The 14,947-nt window shown below is 28.4% G+C and overlaps 1 protein-coding gene across 1 annotated transcript in view; it reads right to left on the bottom strand.

Moving 5' to 3' along the window:
• The window catches only part of LOC107451538 (acetylcholine receptor subunit alpha-like 1), a 129,006-nt gene that overhangs the window by 81,922 nt on the left and 32,137 nt on the right, over positions 1 to 14,947 (bottom strand). Inside the window, exons 2-3 of the mRNA XM_071185784.1 lie at positions 14,005 to 14,049; positions 3,897 to 4,006 (exon numbers count right to left, since the gene is read on the bottom strand). Of these exons, the coding sequence (XP_071041885.1) occupies positions 3,897 to 4,006; positions 14,005 to 14,049 (155 nt within the window). The remainder of the gene's footprint in view (positions 1 to 3,896; positions 4,007 to 14,004; positions 14,050 to 14,947) is intronic.

Consider the following 14,947-nt stretch of genomic DNA (forward strand, 5'->3'; position numbering starts at 1 on the left):
TATATATATATATTAAAATTTAACCAATTTTCTGAAAATTGCTCATTGAACAGTTGATAGATAACACACAATTTCTCTAATTTAAACAAATTTCGTAAAAAATGTTTATTCATTATGGTCTAATCTCTAATCATTAACTTAAGAGAACGGATTTATAGTCCAATTTTAGTTTTATCTTTCTCCACTTAATTTTCGCAGCTATATGTACTTCCTCATCTATACTAGGATTTCCAAAAACTTTTTTATTTAATTGTATGTAGAGATTACAAAAATAAAGATCCTCTTCAGAGAGAGAGACTGTAAATATGTTTATATTTCCAGCTCTTTTGTATAATTTAAAAATACGACTTTTTTAAAATTTGATTTCTCAGAAACTATTCGACTGATTTTGGTCAAATTTTCAATTTTGTCTTGTAAAATTGCATTCTTTAAAATTATGTTTAAAATCATATACCTTACTATCCTAAAGTTTTACCGACTATTATTAAGTAAAATAATAAAAAATAAGGAATATTTACTGAAAGTTTTGCATGGAATTATCTTTGGACAAACGAGTTTCTTAATTGTGTGTAAAAATGTTTCAAATTGCTTTAAAAGTTCTGGATACATGGTGAAATACGCAAAAAGTAAAATTAACATGAAGGGGTTCAGACGCTCTCCTGACCATACTATGGGGACCATATTTTCCAGATTGTGGCTACCCCATATGTTTTGGGGATCAAAAATCCAAATCGGTTGAAAAGTAAGGTATGTTCATTCAGAGAAAGTATATTTTTGCGTCAGATTTCGCAATTTAGGATATTGTCTGCATTAATTAATTCTCATATTTGAGGTCACCCTCTCAAACCATTAAGGTTGAGTCCTAGGACGTGAAGATTCGATTAATAGATGCAAAGTTATTTAGGGTAGTGCGTTTTTTTTTCCTCCTTTTTTTCTTCTTTTGAGCATTAACTTCTAGTTAAGCAGGTTTGGCAAAATTCAAGATTTATTTTTATAAAATAAAAAAAATCGGATTTATTTGATTTAGATCAATTTTTTAAAATTTAAATCAGATTTGTTTGATTCCTTTATATTTAGTAGCCAAATCACCCTATAAAATATATTAACAACTCTTAATATTATTTAAAAAACAATAATATGGGTAAAATAGTTGATGTTTCTATCTAAAAAATTAAAAAAAATTATTTTTTTGAACATTACAAGTTATTTACTGAATAATTAAAATCACGGTCATTTTTGTTTAAGCTAAAAATCCTGAAGTTTGAAAAGACTGGTGAGCAAATTTGCCAGTCAGATATCTAACGTTGAGTAAATTATTTGAGATCAGAAATAATTAAAGAAAAAAAGATAGTGTATGTTTCTCTGGGCAGAGCACGTCTTTCTTATTACACTTGAAACACTAACTACGTATTTAATATGTTTTAAATGCACTTAAAGTATTCAAATAAGCACATAGCTGCCAACTCTTTCAGTTTTCTCGGAAGATTTTATTTTCATATTTAAAGTGCTAGCGAAATTCATGTTATTTCACTAAAATTTTTGAATTATAATAATAATTTTAAATCAGTTTGACCACCACTACATATAAATAATTACGACAAATATATAAAAGCATATTAATCGTTGCAATAGCGAATTTCAACATAATTAAAATATAAATATATTTTTGAGGACGATAGTTTTTCGGTAATTGTTTTACTACCACTTGGAAAATCTATTCTCGAAAAGAGTGAATGTTGTCAGGTATGTAAGCATAATGATTTTCTTAAAAGAACCATAGTTCATTTAAATCAATGAATTTTTTAAAAAATCAAGTGTTTAAATCGCTATCTTATTTAGGATGAATATGAAAAGATTTAAATCAAATAATTTAATCAAATATTTTCATTAAGTGATTGATCAAGCAATGTGATTTGATTATTGGGATTTAATGAAGTATTTTCATTACGCATAATTTAATCAAGTGATTTAAACCATGCCAATTCTGATGTTAAGTGAAGGAAAAATTTCCTGGGTGAATTTTATTTATTCAATAACTTATAAACATTTTTTGAATATTTTTAGCTTTATTTTATTCCATGACGTGTTTTCTATTAAATCTAGGAACCAATGATTTTTGTTAAATATTTTATTTTATATTTTTCATTTTTTTTCACTAAAATGTGCTATAATGAACCCATTTATAAAATTTGAAATTTTAAGATAGTAATTATTTAATCTTACAATCTACACTTTAACATTGCGAAACCTCTTACAACTTCATAATTCAAAGTTCAAGTTTTAAGTTCTGAAGGTGACTATGACACAAATTTTTCTTTAACCCCTTGGGGACGGGTGATTCAGAAAAGCATTCGTACAAAATCAGAATCAAGTTGCAATTAAATAAAAAACGGTAACTTAAATGTAGTCGTTACTAATTTGACAGACTTACTTTGCTTTTATTTTAATTATTGTTAGTTTAATCATATATATAATCAATGTTAATTCAAAGTATAACTAAATAGTTTTATTTTGAACAAAGTAATGGTGAATTAAATAAATCAAAAAATTATAACTCCGCCCACAAATAAACTGCTAAAGAAATACTTTGATTACCAGTTTTTTCTTCTTACCCTGATTGATACGGTTTTTTGCTGTCACGTATTTGTGACAGTCGGCGCGAAAGGGTTAACGTAGGAAGGTCATAATTCATTTAGATTTCTAATTTAAAATGTTCACTTTCCAATAGAAATGGGACATTTAATTTTACTTTTTGGTTATATTTCAGTTGCAGGTAAACTGGTATATATGTTCTTTCCGTCAAAAAATATTCAATATTTAATTAAATATAATAAATACAGTAAAGTATTCAATATTTAACATCTATCATCCGACAAAAAATTCCTTATAAACTGCAAAACTATATTTAAATGCAATAGAATTCAGAAAAAAAAACTTTTATTTGCATAGGAGGGTTGACGACTAGCTTCTTTTTGCTGAGAAAAAAAAATTGTTTTAGAATCGCCTAAATTTCCTAGCATGATGTTTAAATCATCCCTAATAATCGATGTTTTATATGTTAACTCTAAAGTGCAGAACTCAGTTATTCTGCAGATTATCTAGGAAATGTGCTGATCAACTTGGGTGATCAGTTGTGCCGAAAATTATTTCCTTTTTAAAATTATCTAGGTAATCCGCATATTATCGTTACATTTAAAATAGGATCTTTTATGTGACAGAAACAGCGTTTCTGTACGCTTAAATAAACATAAGTTCATTAATTAATTTTTAGAAAATAATCAATGAGCCAAGTTAATGCAATCAACCAACAAATTAGATCAATTATGAATCAATTAAATGTCTGTAATACAAAGAATCAAGCGGTTATAAGTATTATTACAATTAAATGAAAATTATGAGAATTAAAATAAAAATATTATTAATAGAAAATAACGAAGCAAACTTTTGATTTTTAACGATACGGAAGTCTTTAATGCGCACATAACCTAGGTAAAATGCGGAAAACTCCAAACTTTAGATCTTTCGAAATCAGTTAATCTACAGATTAGTACATGGATATAAACGATTTTCGAGCCTTAGTGTATCATAGATATTTCAAAAGAATTTTGCTGACTTGTTATATAAAACAATATCTGGTAACCAAATCTGCTCAGCAGGGACACGTAGCTTAACCTGCAGATTAACTGGGTATGTCGACATTAGCAGTTTTCGAGCTTTTGAGGTAACATATATATACATTAAATATATTTCGTTTGCTTGTTATACAAAAAAATAACTGGTAACCAAATCTGTTCAGCAGGTATACAAAGCTTAATCTACAGATCAACTGGGTACGTCGACATTAACAATTTTCAAGTTTTGCGGTAACATATATATTTCAAACATATACTGCTTACTTGTTATATAAAACGATATCTGGTAACCAAATCTGCTCAGCAGGGACATGTAGTTTGGACACACCTCCATATTCCTCAGGTTCCCATCTCAATTTATAATCATTCCATTCCTATTAATAAAAAGATTAAATTAAATAAAAAATAATGAGCAATTAATAATGAGATGGAAAGAATTTTTAAAATATTGTTTCAATGCGGAAAATATATATGTTTTTAGTGAAGTTTAACAGATGACGCCCGGTGGCTGAGCGGTAGCGCTTTGCGCTGTCGTGCCACAGGTTCCTGGTTCGATCCTCGAGCCGGGCAAGGTTGACTCAGACTTTCATCCCTTCAGTGGGTCGATAAATGAGTACCAAGCATGCTTGGGAACTGAACACTGGGGGTTTCGCGTTCAGCTGACCACCTAACCGGAACATCTGCTCCTGCACCCCAGAGCCCAAAGGTCAAGAAAACTGAGATGGGCACAGTAGGCCTTGGCCCTCTATGGGCTGTCGCGCCACTGAGTTTAGAAGTTTAACAGATGGCCTTTATATAAAAGGGCTAATACTCATCTGGAAGGAATTAAGAAGTGGTAGTAATATTAATATTTCTTTTATATTATTCTGCTTGAAGCTACCAGAATATGTTATTTCCTCTGTATAGATCCGAAGGTGGCAGAGATAAATTTTCATTTCGATAGTGGAAACTAATATTAAGAAACTTTCAGCTTTTTTATAACAAAATTGATACCAGTTATACATTTTTTAGGTGTGTACTAACCCTGTTTAAATGATTGATGCTGTTATATATGATTTCTGGTTAAACTTCTTTGTAGTAGTAGCTTTAAAATAATTGATTTCACAATTGTAAGTATGGATTATTTTAACTACATAAACACTTTATATATTTTAAACATAGTGTTAGGATTTTCTTAATTCATTTAAGTTATTTATATAGTTATGGGTGAAATTTTTAAAAATCAACTTCATTAAAAAAAGAAGAAAATAGAAACGTACATATTTTGTTATTATTTCAAAAATAAAAATAAAATCTACTGTGAAAATCAGAAGCACCAATCAGTTTAACATTTGTAAAATGGAAGCTATAAACAATTGAACTAGAACGCCATTGAATTAAATTGAAGAAAATTCTTCTATCTTTCGTGCATTTAGAGTTGGATGTGTTATGCTATGTTGGTGTAAGGCTGTAGTGGCTCCAATTTTTGGCGTAAATTCTACTACTTGACGGTAAAATGGTAAAAAAAAATATTCGTATTATTTTTTTCCAACTTTTCTAACATGCAAAAAATGTGGCGAAAAAAAATATCTTTATTACAGATTGATTGTTGGATTTAAATAGACTTTTTTTGAAAAAAGTAAGTGTAAATTGTAAAGATTTACAAAATAAAATCATGATAAAATAAACATACCCGCTTAGAATTTCTTATAAACAAACATTTTTAAAAGTTCAGTTTGTTTAACTGTGTACAAAATAAAAATGTAGAACTAGATATATTTAATTCTTTATGCTCATTAAATAGCCTGTACTCAATTAATTCGGATTTTTAATTTTTAGTTTCTTTAATAAAGAATAGAATGAGCGAAGAAACAGAGATTGAACGAAAACGGACCACTATAACGACATATAAAAGACAGGTAGCTCAGAAAATGTTTTATTTGTTTTAATGCATAACACGACAAACATCTAAAAGAAACACTCTTTCAAAAACTTCTTCATAAATATTTCAAACTGAAATTTGCACCTTTGCCTTTGACAATTTTCCATACTACACATCAACAAAATATTATCTTGCTTTTAATAATCTTTAACCTTAAAACCCTGCCAAAAAATGTCAATTATTAAAGAACATAATAAGTAATTATGAATATGCATATGCTTCTAAGCTTGTAATTGTTACAATGAATAAAGCTCGAAAACTCATCTGAATTTAAAGACACTTCATGTAATAGAAGTATTAAAAATTCATTTTTGTCTTAGAGGAAAGATTTTAAGCATAAATACATATAACATATTTCCTTGTTGTTGGCGAAGCCTGAACGATTTTGAACATTATTCACTTCTTTTTTTTTTCTTATGCCATTCAATTCTTTAAAACATTGTATTTTTTCCACGAAAGGCAGAACAGTTTTAAAAGAGAATGATCATTAAATTTTTTATGACGAATTATTATTTCTCTAAAAACCAAGATTTATACATTAAAACACAATATGCGTTTACCAGAAAAGTGTTTTCAACGACCGTACCAGATAAGCTATATACCTTTATAATGATATTTGGTACAAAGATTAATAATCACATAATAATAATCAGGAATATGCAAGAGTGGTTCTAGTTTTATTTCAAATTTATCAGTAGCAGTGGAAATACCCTAATAATCGGAAGAACTTGAGTGTTAAAACCAAACGATTAGCGACTTGGAGGTAATGAGCTCTAAACCATCGCCTCCTACATCAGAAAGCCTCCACACGGTTTCTTATGAGTAGTCTGCGCAGATTATTTAAAAAGCGAACCACTTGTGCGCATGAGCGCAAATTCTATTGTAAAAGTACTTGAGAGAAATTTATTATATATATTTGAGAATTGAATCTGTAGTGATTGACAAGTAGATAAAACAAACCAATTATATTCATAAATTAACAAAAAAAATTAGACACATATTTGCTACCACTTTCTAATTTTTAATAGATTTCATATTAAATGGTTCTTTCACTAATTGGTTTACTTTCATAGTGGTCTGATCGGATTACCTACAAAAAAACCGTGTGGAGGCTTTCAGTTATAGGAGGCGTTGTGTAATCCCACCAAAAACTACTATTATCTTAACTTTTTTTCTGTTCTTGTATAGGTATCTAGTTAAATTGTATTAAGTTATCACCTCCTACATCAGAAAGCCTCCACACCGTTTCTTAAAAGTAGTTTGCGCGGACTATTTAAAAAGTGAACCAGTTAAGCGCATGAACCCAAATTCTTTTTTAAAAGTAATTGAGAGCAATTTATCATATATATTTGAGAATTAAATTTGTGGTGGTTGACAAGTTAATAAGACAAACCAATCATAAATCAAAAAAATTTTTTAAAGATATGTTTGCTACCACTTTCTTAATTTTACTAGATTTTGTATTAAATGGCTCTTTCGTAAAATAGTATACGTTCATAATAGATTGGTCAGACTACCCATAAGAAACCTGCAGTTGTAAAAAATTTAATACATTAGTTTCTTCGGACCACAAATGTTGAAACTATCTAAAAAGCTCTTTTAGAACAAATAGTTGTTACAGAAGTGTATCGTGCTTGGGAATAATTTTCCAGTAAAAAGATAGTATTCTCTAGCATATAACAATGATAATATAAGTATTTATGTGTGAATCTGAAATTTATATCTAAATATGTATATATTCCGGGAAAACAAGTCCCGATGAACTCTTAAGTCAGATGCAAAAAGTGAACTATTATTTTTTAAAACTCGTTCAAAAACTAGGTCAAGGGAATTCTCCGGTCCTCACTTTTGGCTGTTATTATTATTACCAAATAGAACTGTATTCACAAAAACAGTTACTAATATAACGCTTGTATTTCCCAAATTTAATTTTTCGTAAAAAAAGAGCTGTACTTCTTGAAGTGCTCTAATCAGTCATATGTTAAATAATGAAATACATATTCTGTTTATTATAAATATTCTATCAACTGTATTTTGGCAATTAATTATCAATATCCTATAATTATCCATGTATGAAAAATGTAAACATTGTAAAAGAAGACTATTATACTGAATGTTCGTTTTATGCAATGAAAATAATTTATCAACATTTTCGAAGTATTTTAAATGTTTCAAATACTCATCTAATATAGGCCTGAATGGTTGCCTAACTATTTAATTTGAAACTTTTTAAGGTTTGGAGCATTACCTCCTAAATCAGAAAGCCTCCACACGGTTTTTTAAAGTAGTCAGCGCAGACTATTTAAAAAGTGAACCTGTTGTGCGCATGAATCCAAATTCTTTAGTTAAAGCAGACCTGCCAACTTTTAATCCCTTCCATTATCATTTTTCCCAGTGGTATTAAAATGGAATTAAAACTTCAATTTTAAGCAAACAAATACGTTGTGTTTGCATACCCTCCAACTGCTACGGAATTTCCGTAGTTTCAGAAATCTTCTTTTCAGACGGTAGCAAAATTAATGTCTTTATATTTTCAAAAAANCTGTCAAATTAGTAACGACTACATTTAAGTTACCGTTTTTTATTTAATTGCAACTTGATTCTGATTTTACGAATGCTTTTCTGAATCACCCGTCCCCAAGGGGTTAAGTCAGATGCAAAAAGAGAACTATTATTTTTTAAAACTAGGTCAAGGGAATTCTCCGGTCTTCTCTTTTGGCTGTTATTATTATTACCAAATAGAACTGTATTCACAAAAACAGTTACTAAAATAACGCTTGTATTTCCCAAATTTACTTTTTCGTAAAAAAGAGCTGTACTTTTGAAGGCCTCTAATCAGTCATAGGTTAAACGATGAAATACATATTCTGTTTATTATAAATTTTTAATCAACTGTATTTAGGCAATTAATTATCAATATCTATTAATTATCCATGTATGAAAAATTTAAACATTGTAAGGGAAGACTTTTAATAATATTAAGCTATTATACTGAATGTTCGTTTTATGTAATGAAAATAATGTATCAACATTTTCGAAGTATTTAAAATGTTCCAAATACTAACAAATACTAATACTAATCTAATATAGGCCTGAATGGTTGCTTAACCATTTCATTTGAAACTTATTAAGGGTTGGAGTAAATCCAATCTTAACTATTAACTTTTTATTACAATTTACTTTTTATTCGGAAAAAAGTCTTACATTTATCTGAAAACTTCTGGTGATCATGGATAAAATGGACAAATGGAAAAATCTTGGCGATCATGGATATTTTATTCTTTTCGCAAACAAGTTACAATTTAGTCTTTCTTACTAATTTATTCTCATTTCTGTCTTGATATTGTAAGTCCTGATCTAATAACGTAAACATTTTTAGTGTGCATACCTGCACACTTGCAAGGTCATTGATAAAGATTACTCAAAGTGGTAGTAAAACAGCAATTAAATTTCTAACAATGAAGCTTTTAAAAACATAACTATTAAGAAATCTATAATCATAATCAACAAACAAATAAATCTTATCTATATTTGTTTCTTCAAAATTATGGATTCGTCTTGGTAGTTCATAAATTTCTTTTGAAACTTTAAATGTCAAGATTTAATAATCCAAAATGCTAATGCTACCACTATAATAACTATTTCTCAACGGCGATTTTTTAAATTATGGGTTCATCGTGGTTGTTCTCAAATTTCTTTTGAAACTTTAAACTTCAAGATTTAATAAGCCAAAACGCTAATGTTGCTACCACTAAGAAAATAATTTCTCATCGACCGAATAAGTTGGCAGATTTGAGGGTGTTAAAAGAAGTTGTCGGTACGTTGCATTAATTAAATTATGTGTTGATCTGATATTTCTTTTTTGATTCAAATTTTTTATTCCTTAACCAGTAAGTGTCGGCATGAAACGTTATCAATCCGGGTAAAAAGATATATCTGCTAACCAGACTCATTCTTTAGCATTAAATACATAAGCTCAAGAAATTGAATCTGTAAGACAACGACATTAGTTCCACACCACCTCTCCCGGCTACCTTAGTTTTTCTAGTTTTAATGATCATCGTTACTTTTCTTATTTTTCGTTGGGAACATGTTTTATATCTCAAACCACTTTTGTTTCTTCTCATTCACATCTAGTATGTCTTGAAAATGGGAGCCTATTTTTGAAGCATTTGATTGGCTGTTACGTCTGACTTTTAGTTTTGAATGAAGTTTATAATCAGGTAATATTTTAGCAGTTTAGTTGTGGTATGGGTCACAATAGTTTAATTTACGTTACACATTTTAAGTACGGTCGCTTAAAAATACGTTCTTGAAATTTCTGCGATCCATATTAAAGTCTAAAAAGGGGTAAAAGTTTAAAAGTAGTCCGATTTTCAAAGAAATTAACCATTGGTGATTACTACAACCCTAAATGATTCAGTATATATGTAGTGAGTACTACAATCGATCATCGTGTTTTTTTTAAAAAATTGAAGTCGTAGCTATCGGGACAAGTTTGCTCAAACTTTTACAAATCTTGCCTATCACTTTCTTAAAATTTTAATTTATTACAGCTGTAATACATTTTTCGGAAAAGTTGCCCGCATGTAAGGTGTTAATTCAAAATTAAAATTATATATTTACACTTTAGAATTAACATTGATTAAAGTGAATGCAAAATAAGTCAATCAAATTATCCATTAGCGAAAGTACTAATGAGCGAAAAGATTATCATTAGCGAAAGGGTTAAAGCTCATTTTAGAATTACTTTTCGTACTAAAGTTTAAATCCTTAACATAGGAACCAATTAATTTTTCTAAAACAATTTTTTATTAGTTAATTTAATAAATTAATTAAATTATTATTAATCTCTATTAAGTTTAGACGTTATCAATAATTTATTCACTTTAACTTATCAATTTTTAGATTAAACCCTTTCTTTCTTTGGTGCTTTTATCATGTCTTTATCGTGCTAAATGGCTATTTTTATTAGAGGTTTTTTTAATCATAAATAATATCTGGTATATAGATCACATTAGAGTTTTTTTTTTCTCTGTCGCACGAGATTTTCGAAAGCATCTTAAGATATTTTCATGCCACTGATTTCAAAACTGCGATCTTTTTCTCTCTAAGAGATACAGTTTTTATACAACTAAATATTATGTTCATAGTTTTTAGTCGAGTGAATATTAAGCCTCTCCACTTCTCTGCTACGTAAGACGTGGTAGGGAGAAGGCGATCAACATTTCAGTTTATGATATTGTAGGCTAAGGTTATATATTTTTTTCTTGTCTTTAATGTTACTTTCAGAGGGAACAGACAATTGTATAAAATTATAGCCTCTTTAAATATTTGGCCATTCAGACAGTTTGAACTAAACCAAAAATGTGATTTTGAAAAAAAATCTGTAACTTTCCGAAAAAAACTAACATTAGAATTAAAATCCCCACACCCGAATTGGGTAAAATCAAACAGTTTTATAAATGCTTCAAAAATTTGTTCCCCTGTTTATTAGTTTCTTTTCTTCTAGAAGCAGTATTTTATTCTATTTTTTGCGCAAATTCTGTTATTATAAATTGTGAAGTTTTAATTCCATTTTAGCAGATAAGCATGTAATATATGTATTAGATTAATAAAATGGTATTATATTGTTAAACAATTTTGTTGAAAATGAAAAAAAAAAACCAATTGAAGCAAGGCTACATTTAAAAATGGTTATAGAATCTTTACATAGGTATTTTCAAGTAAATAAAAGTAATTATTTAAAACGATTCTTTCTTAACATACAAATAGCAATTACTTTGTTCATAGAGATTCTTACAATCATTTAATCGTTTTACGAATTAAATAATGCATACTTTATAATCAGGCCTGAAAGTGGGACGGAAAAGAGAAAATGCTGGTAAAAGATAATATTCGAGAGGAATTAATCTATTCTCAACAGCAACAATTCACTGTAAAGAAAAATTACACGGCGAAGAAGCAATTCAATATAAAAATTGCATTCGTTAAAAACAATTGGTAGTTATAGATTTTTATTATTCCCGGAAAAAAACTAAAAAATGAAATTTATTTGTTACCAGTTTTTACTCTTTTCCGTCTCGATATATATGGTCTTTCAGCCCTGTTTATAATAAAAATAATGTGTTTTATTTAATGAGAGACACATCAATAAGTAAACCAATTTCTATGATGGTCTTATCCAGCAAGATCGTTTAACTTAAGAGATAAATTAAAATCAGAAATGGCCAATACCTTTAACAAAAATTTATCTCATCTAAGTTAAATTTTTAATGATAATAATGTTAATATTTTTTTAATGTTAATAGCTCTCTATTAATTGGAATTTAGTATATGTCTTTCTCAAAATAAACATAAAAGAATTCTTCGATATCAAAGAGTAAGATCTGAGAATAGAAAACAATTTTTAATCACAATTTTTAATCTTATTAAGGCCTGAGGTAATTTGAGAGAACCTTTTTTTCTTGTATAAATAGCCCAAAAAGTAAAAAGTGCTAGAAAGGTTATTTTGTTATTTAGGTTTATATCTATGATGGTTGATTTATGCAAATATTGGGATGCTCAATTATGCAGGGTTATAAGTATACAAGTGTTATTTATTATAGGGAGCAAAAATAACCCAGATTAACTTTTTATCTAATGATCGGATCTTTGCGTTCTAGGATTCAATCTTAATGGGTTTTTCTTTGGGGGAGGACCTCAAATATGGTAACCAAGTAGTACAGAAGGTATTTTAAGTGGGGTAATCAGAGATGCCAACTTGCTCCGGACAACAAATAAATGTTTTCGAGTGGTAGTTTATTAATGTATGATTCTTAGTTTAAAAAGTTCAATTTATTAGGTTTTTAACCACGACTATTTTTAAATAATTCGAAAGCTTATATAATTCGACACTTAGTGCTACTTCAGAAGTGCTATACCGTCCTAAAAATAAACAAAATTAGACAATTATTTGCAAATTTTAGTTTGTAGCTGTTTACCGGTTTTTAAATAATTAGGGCTCGTCCGAAGTAGTTGGCATGTCTGGGTAATCATAAACAAAAATGCACTTTCTACGAATAAACATAGCTTTTCTTAGACAGATTCAGATTTCTGATCCTCAAAATATAGGGGGTAGCCGCAATCTAGGAAATATGGTCCCATTAGTTCTGTCAGGAGTGCTATCTAAGGTTACCGCTTAATGTTATTTTTAATTTATGCCTATTTCACCATAACTTTTTGCGCTAGACAATTATATAATTCGTTTATCCAAAGACAATTTCATACAAAAAGAACACTTATAGTAAATATTTATTACTTTTTATTAGTATATTTATTAACAGTGGAAATTTCTTTTTTTTTTAATATTAACGTATACAATTTTTTACATCGTTTTAAAATATGCAATTTTAAATTGGAAAATGCAAAATTTGGGCGTAATCGGTTGAATATTCCAGAGAATTCGATTTCTCATAAACTCTTCGTCTACTTTTGCTATAATTTTTTATTTTTCCTTGTAAAATTATGTTCTTTAAAATAAAATAAAAAATGTATACATTTTTCTTCAAAACCTTTTCGATTATTATTAAATAAAGTAATAAATATTACTAAAAGCTATTTTTTGCGTGGACTTATCTTTGGATAAACGAATTTTATAATTGTGTGCGAATTTTTTCAATTCACTTACTAAGTTCTCGGGACATGGTGAAATACGCAAAAAATGAAATTAATACTAAATAATCCAAACATTGGACCGCTGTCCCGACCAAACTATCGGGACCATATTTCCAAGATTACAACTACCCCCTATGTTTTAGGGGCCAGAAATCTGAATACATCATAAAAAAGGTATGATTTTTGAGAAAAGGTACGTTTTTGTATCTGATTTCGCAACTTAAAGTATCGTCTGCATTAATTAATTAGCATATTTGAGATCACCTTCTCGAACTATTAAGATTGAGTCCTAAAACGTGAAGATCCCATTATTAGACCAAAAGTTATTCGAGGTGGTTCGTTTATTTTCTTCCGTCTATGCCTATGTAAAATAGATATCTTAGTATCAGCCCCGCTAGGAGCTCAAACTAATTCATCTAAGTGAAAATTTGATATAAATCACCGAAGCTTAATTGTATGTGGGAAACTCTCTTCCTCTTGACTTGATAGGAAGATATATAAAGTTTTTATTTTATTACGAGAAGACAAAAAAAGAAGAAATTTCGTTATAAGTTGTCTGCTAGTTACAGAAATAAATACACGATTAAATGCATAAAACAACATATAAAATACTAAGCACTTTTTAATAATTTATGAAACTTAAAATTAACACAAAACACCTAAAAAGAAGTTTTTTTAATTTATTAAAACTTATTTGTTTTAAAATTAATTAAGAATTAATTATTAAAATTAATTAAGAATTAATTATTAAAATTAATTAAGAATTAATTATTTAAATTAATTAAGAAGTATTACCTGTTCAACCCAAACATTCGTCGTCATTATTTGATTCTTGATATTCTGAAATGTAAAAAAATAAAAATCTTTCAAATATAAGAATTATAAATAGGAAAGTACAAGTTACGTCCAAAATTTTTAACAATAAATATGTTCTATAGCATAAAACACCATAATATATAATATACTTTGATTCGAACCTGGGTCACTTCATAGGTAGGCGAGCGATATATCCATTGCAATTTAGTAAGCAAAAATTTTGACATTAAAAAATATCTAGGTGCAACGCTTCTTACTTTTTTCCCCACTTAACAGTTAAATAGCATATGCAGGTACAGTTCGTTTATAATTGATATTATTATCAGATTGTCTTTAATTCATTATAAATCTAAATTAGAATAAGTTATTTGTTGCTAATATTAAGTCTAATTATCTTATAGCTTTCTTATTGCTTACTGCTATATCACCTTATTATGTTTAACTTACAATACACTTTTTTTTTGAAGATTACAATAACAGAATTTTCTATAAGCTTTAAGCTACATTTGGAACACGTATCTTACCTATGCGAAAAAGGAAGACTGATATCAATATCAAAAATAAAACTTTCCCACTTTATTACAATATAAAAAGCTATCAAACATTTTCCAGCATCTCTTTTTCAGTGATAACAGTAGTATGAACATTGAACAGGAGCAAAAAAAAAATCTGTTTTAAAATATTTCAGTGACATATGTGATGTGAAAACGAATAAAGAACTGGTATGGCTGCCTCACGTGTCTTCGTTTCTTCAGTATCCAATTCCGACTTCTTTATTTTGAAAGATAAGTTTTCTGGTACATTTCTGAAGAAAAATGGCTGCAGTAAGAAGAACCCAAGAACCACGATAAATTGCGTTCATTTACCGCAGTACAGAAACTTCTAAAACTTTTACAATAGTGTGCTATATATATATATTTGT

This window comes from Parasteatoda tepidariorum, chromosome 9 (genome assembly GCF_043381705.1).
Source record: "Parasteatoda tepidariorum isolate YZ-2023 chromosome 9, CAS_Ptep_4.0, whole genome shotgun sequence".
Classification (NCBI taxonomy): Eukaryota; Metazoa; Arthropoda; class Arachnida; order Araneae; family Theridiidae; genus Parasteatoda; species Parasteatoda tepidariorum.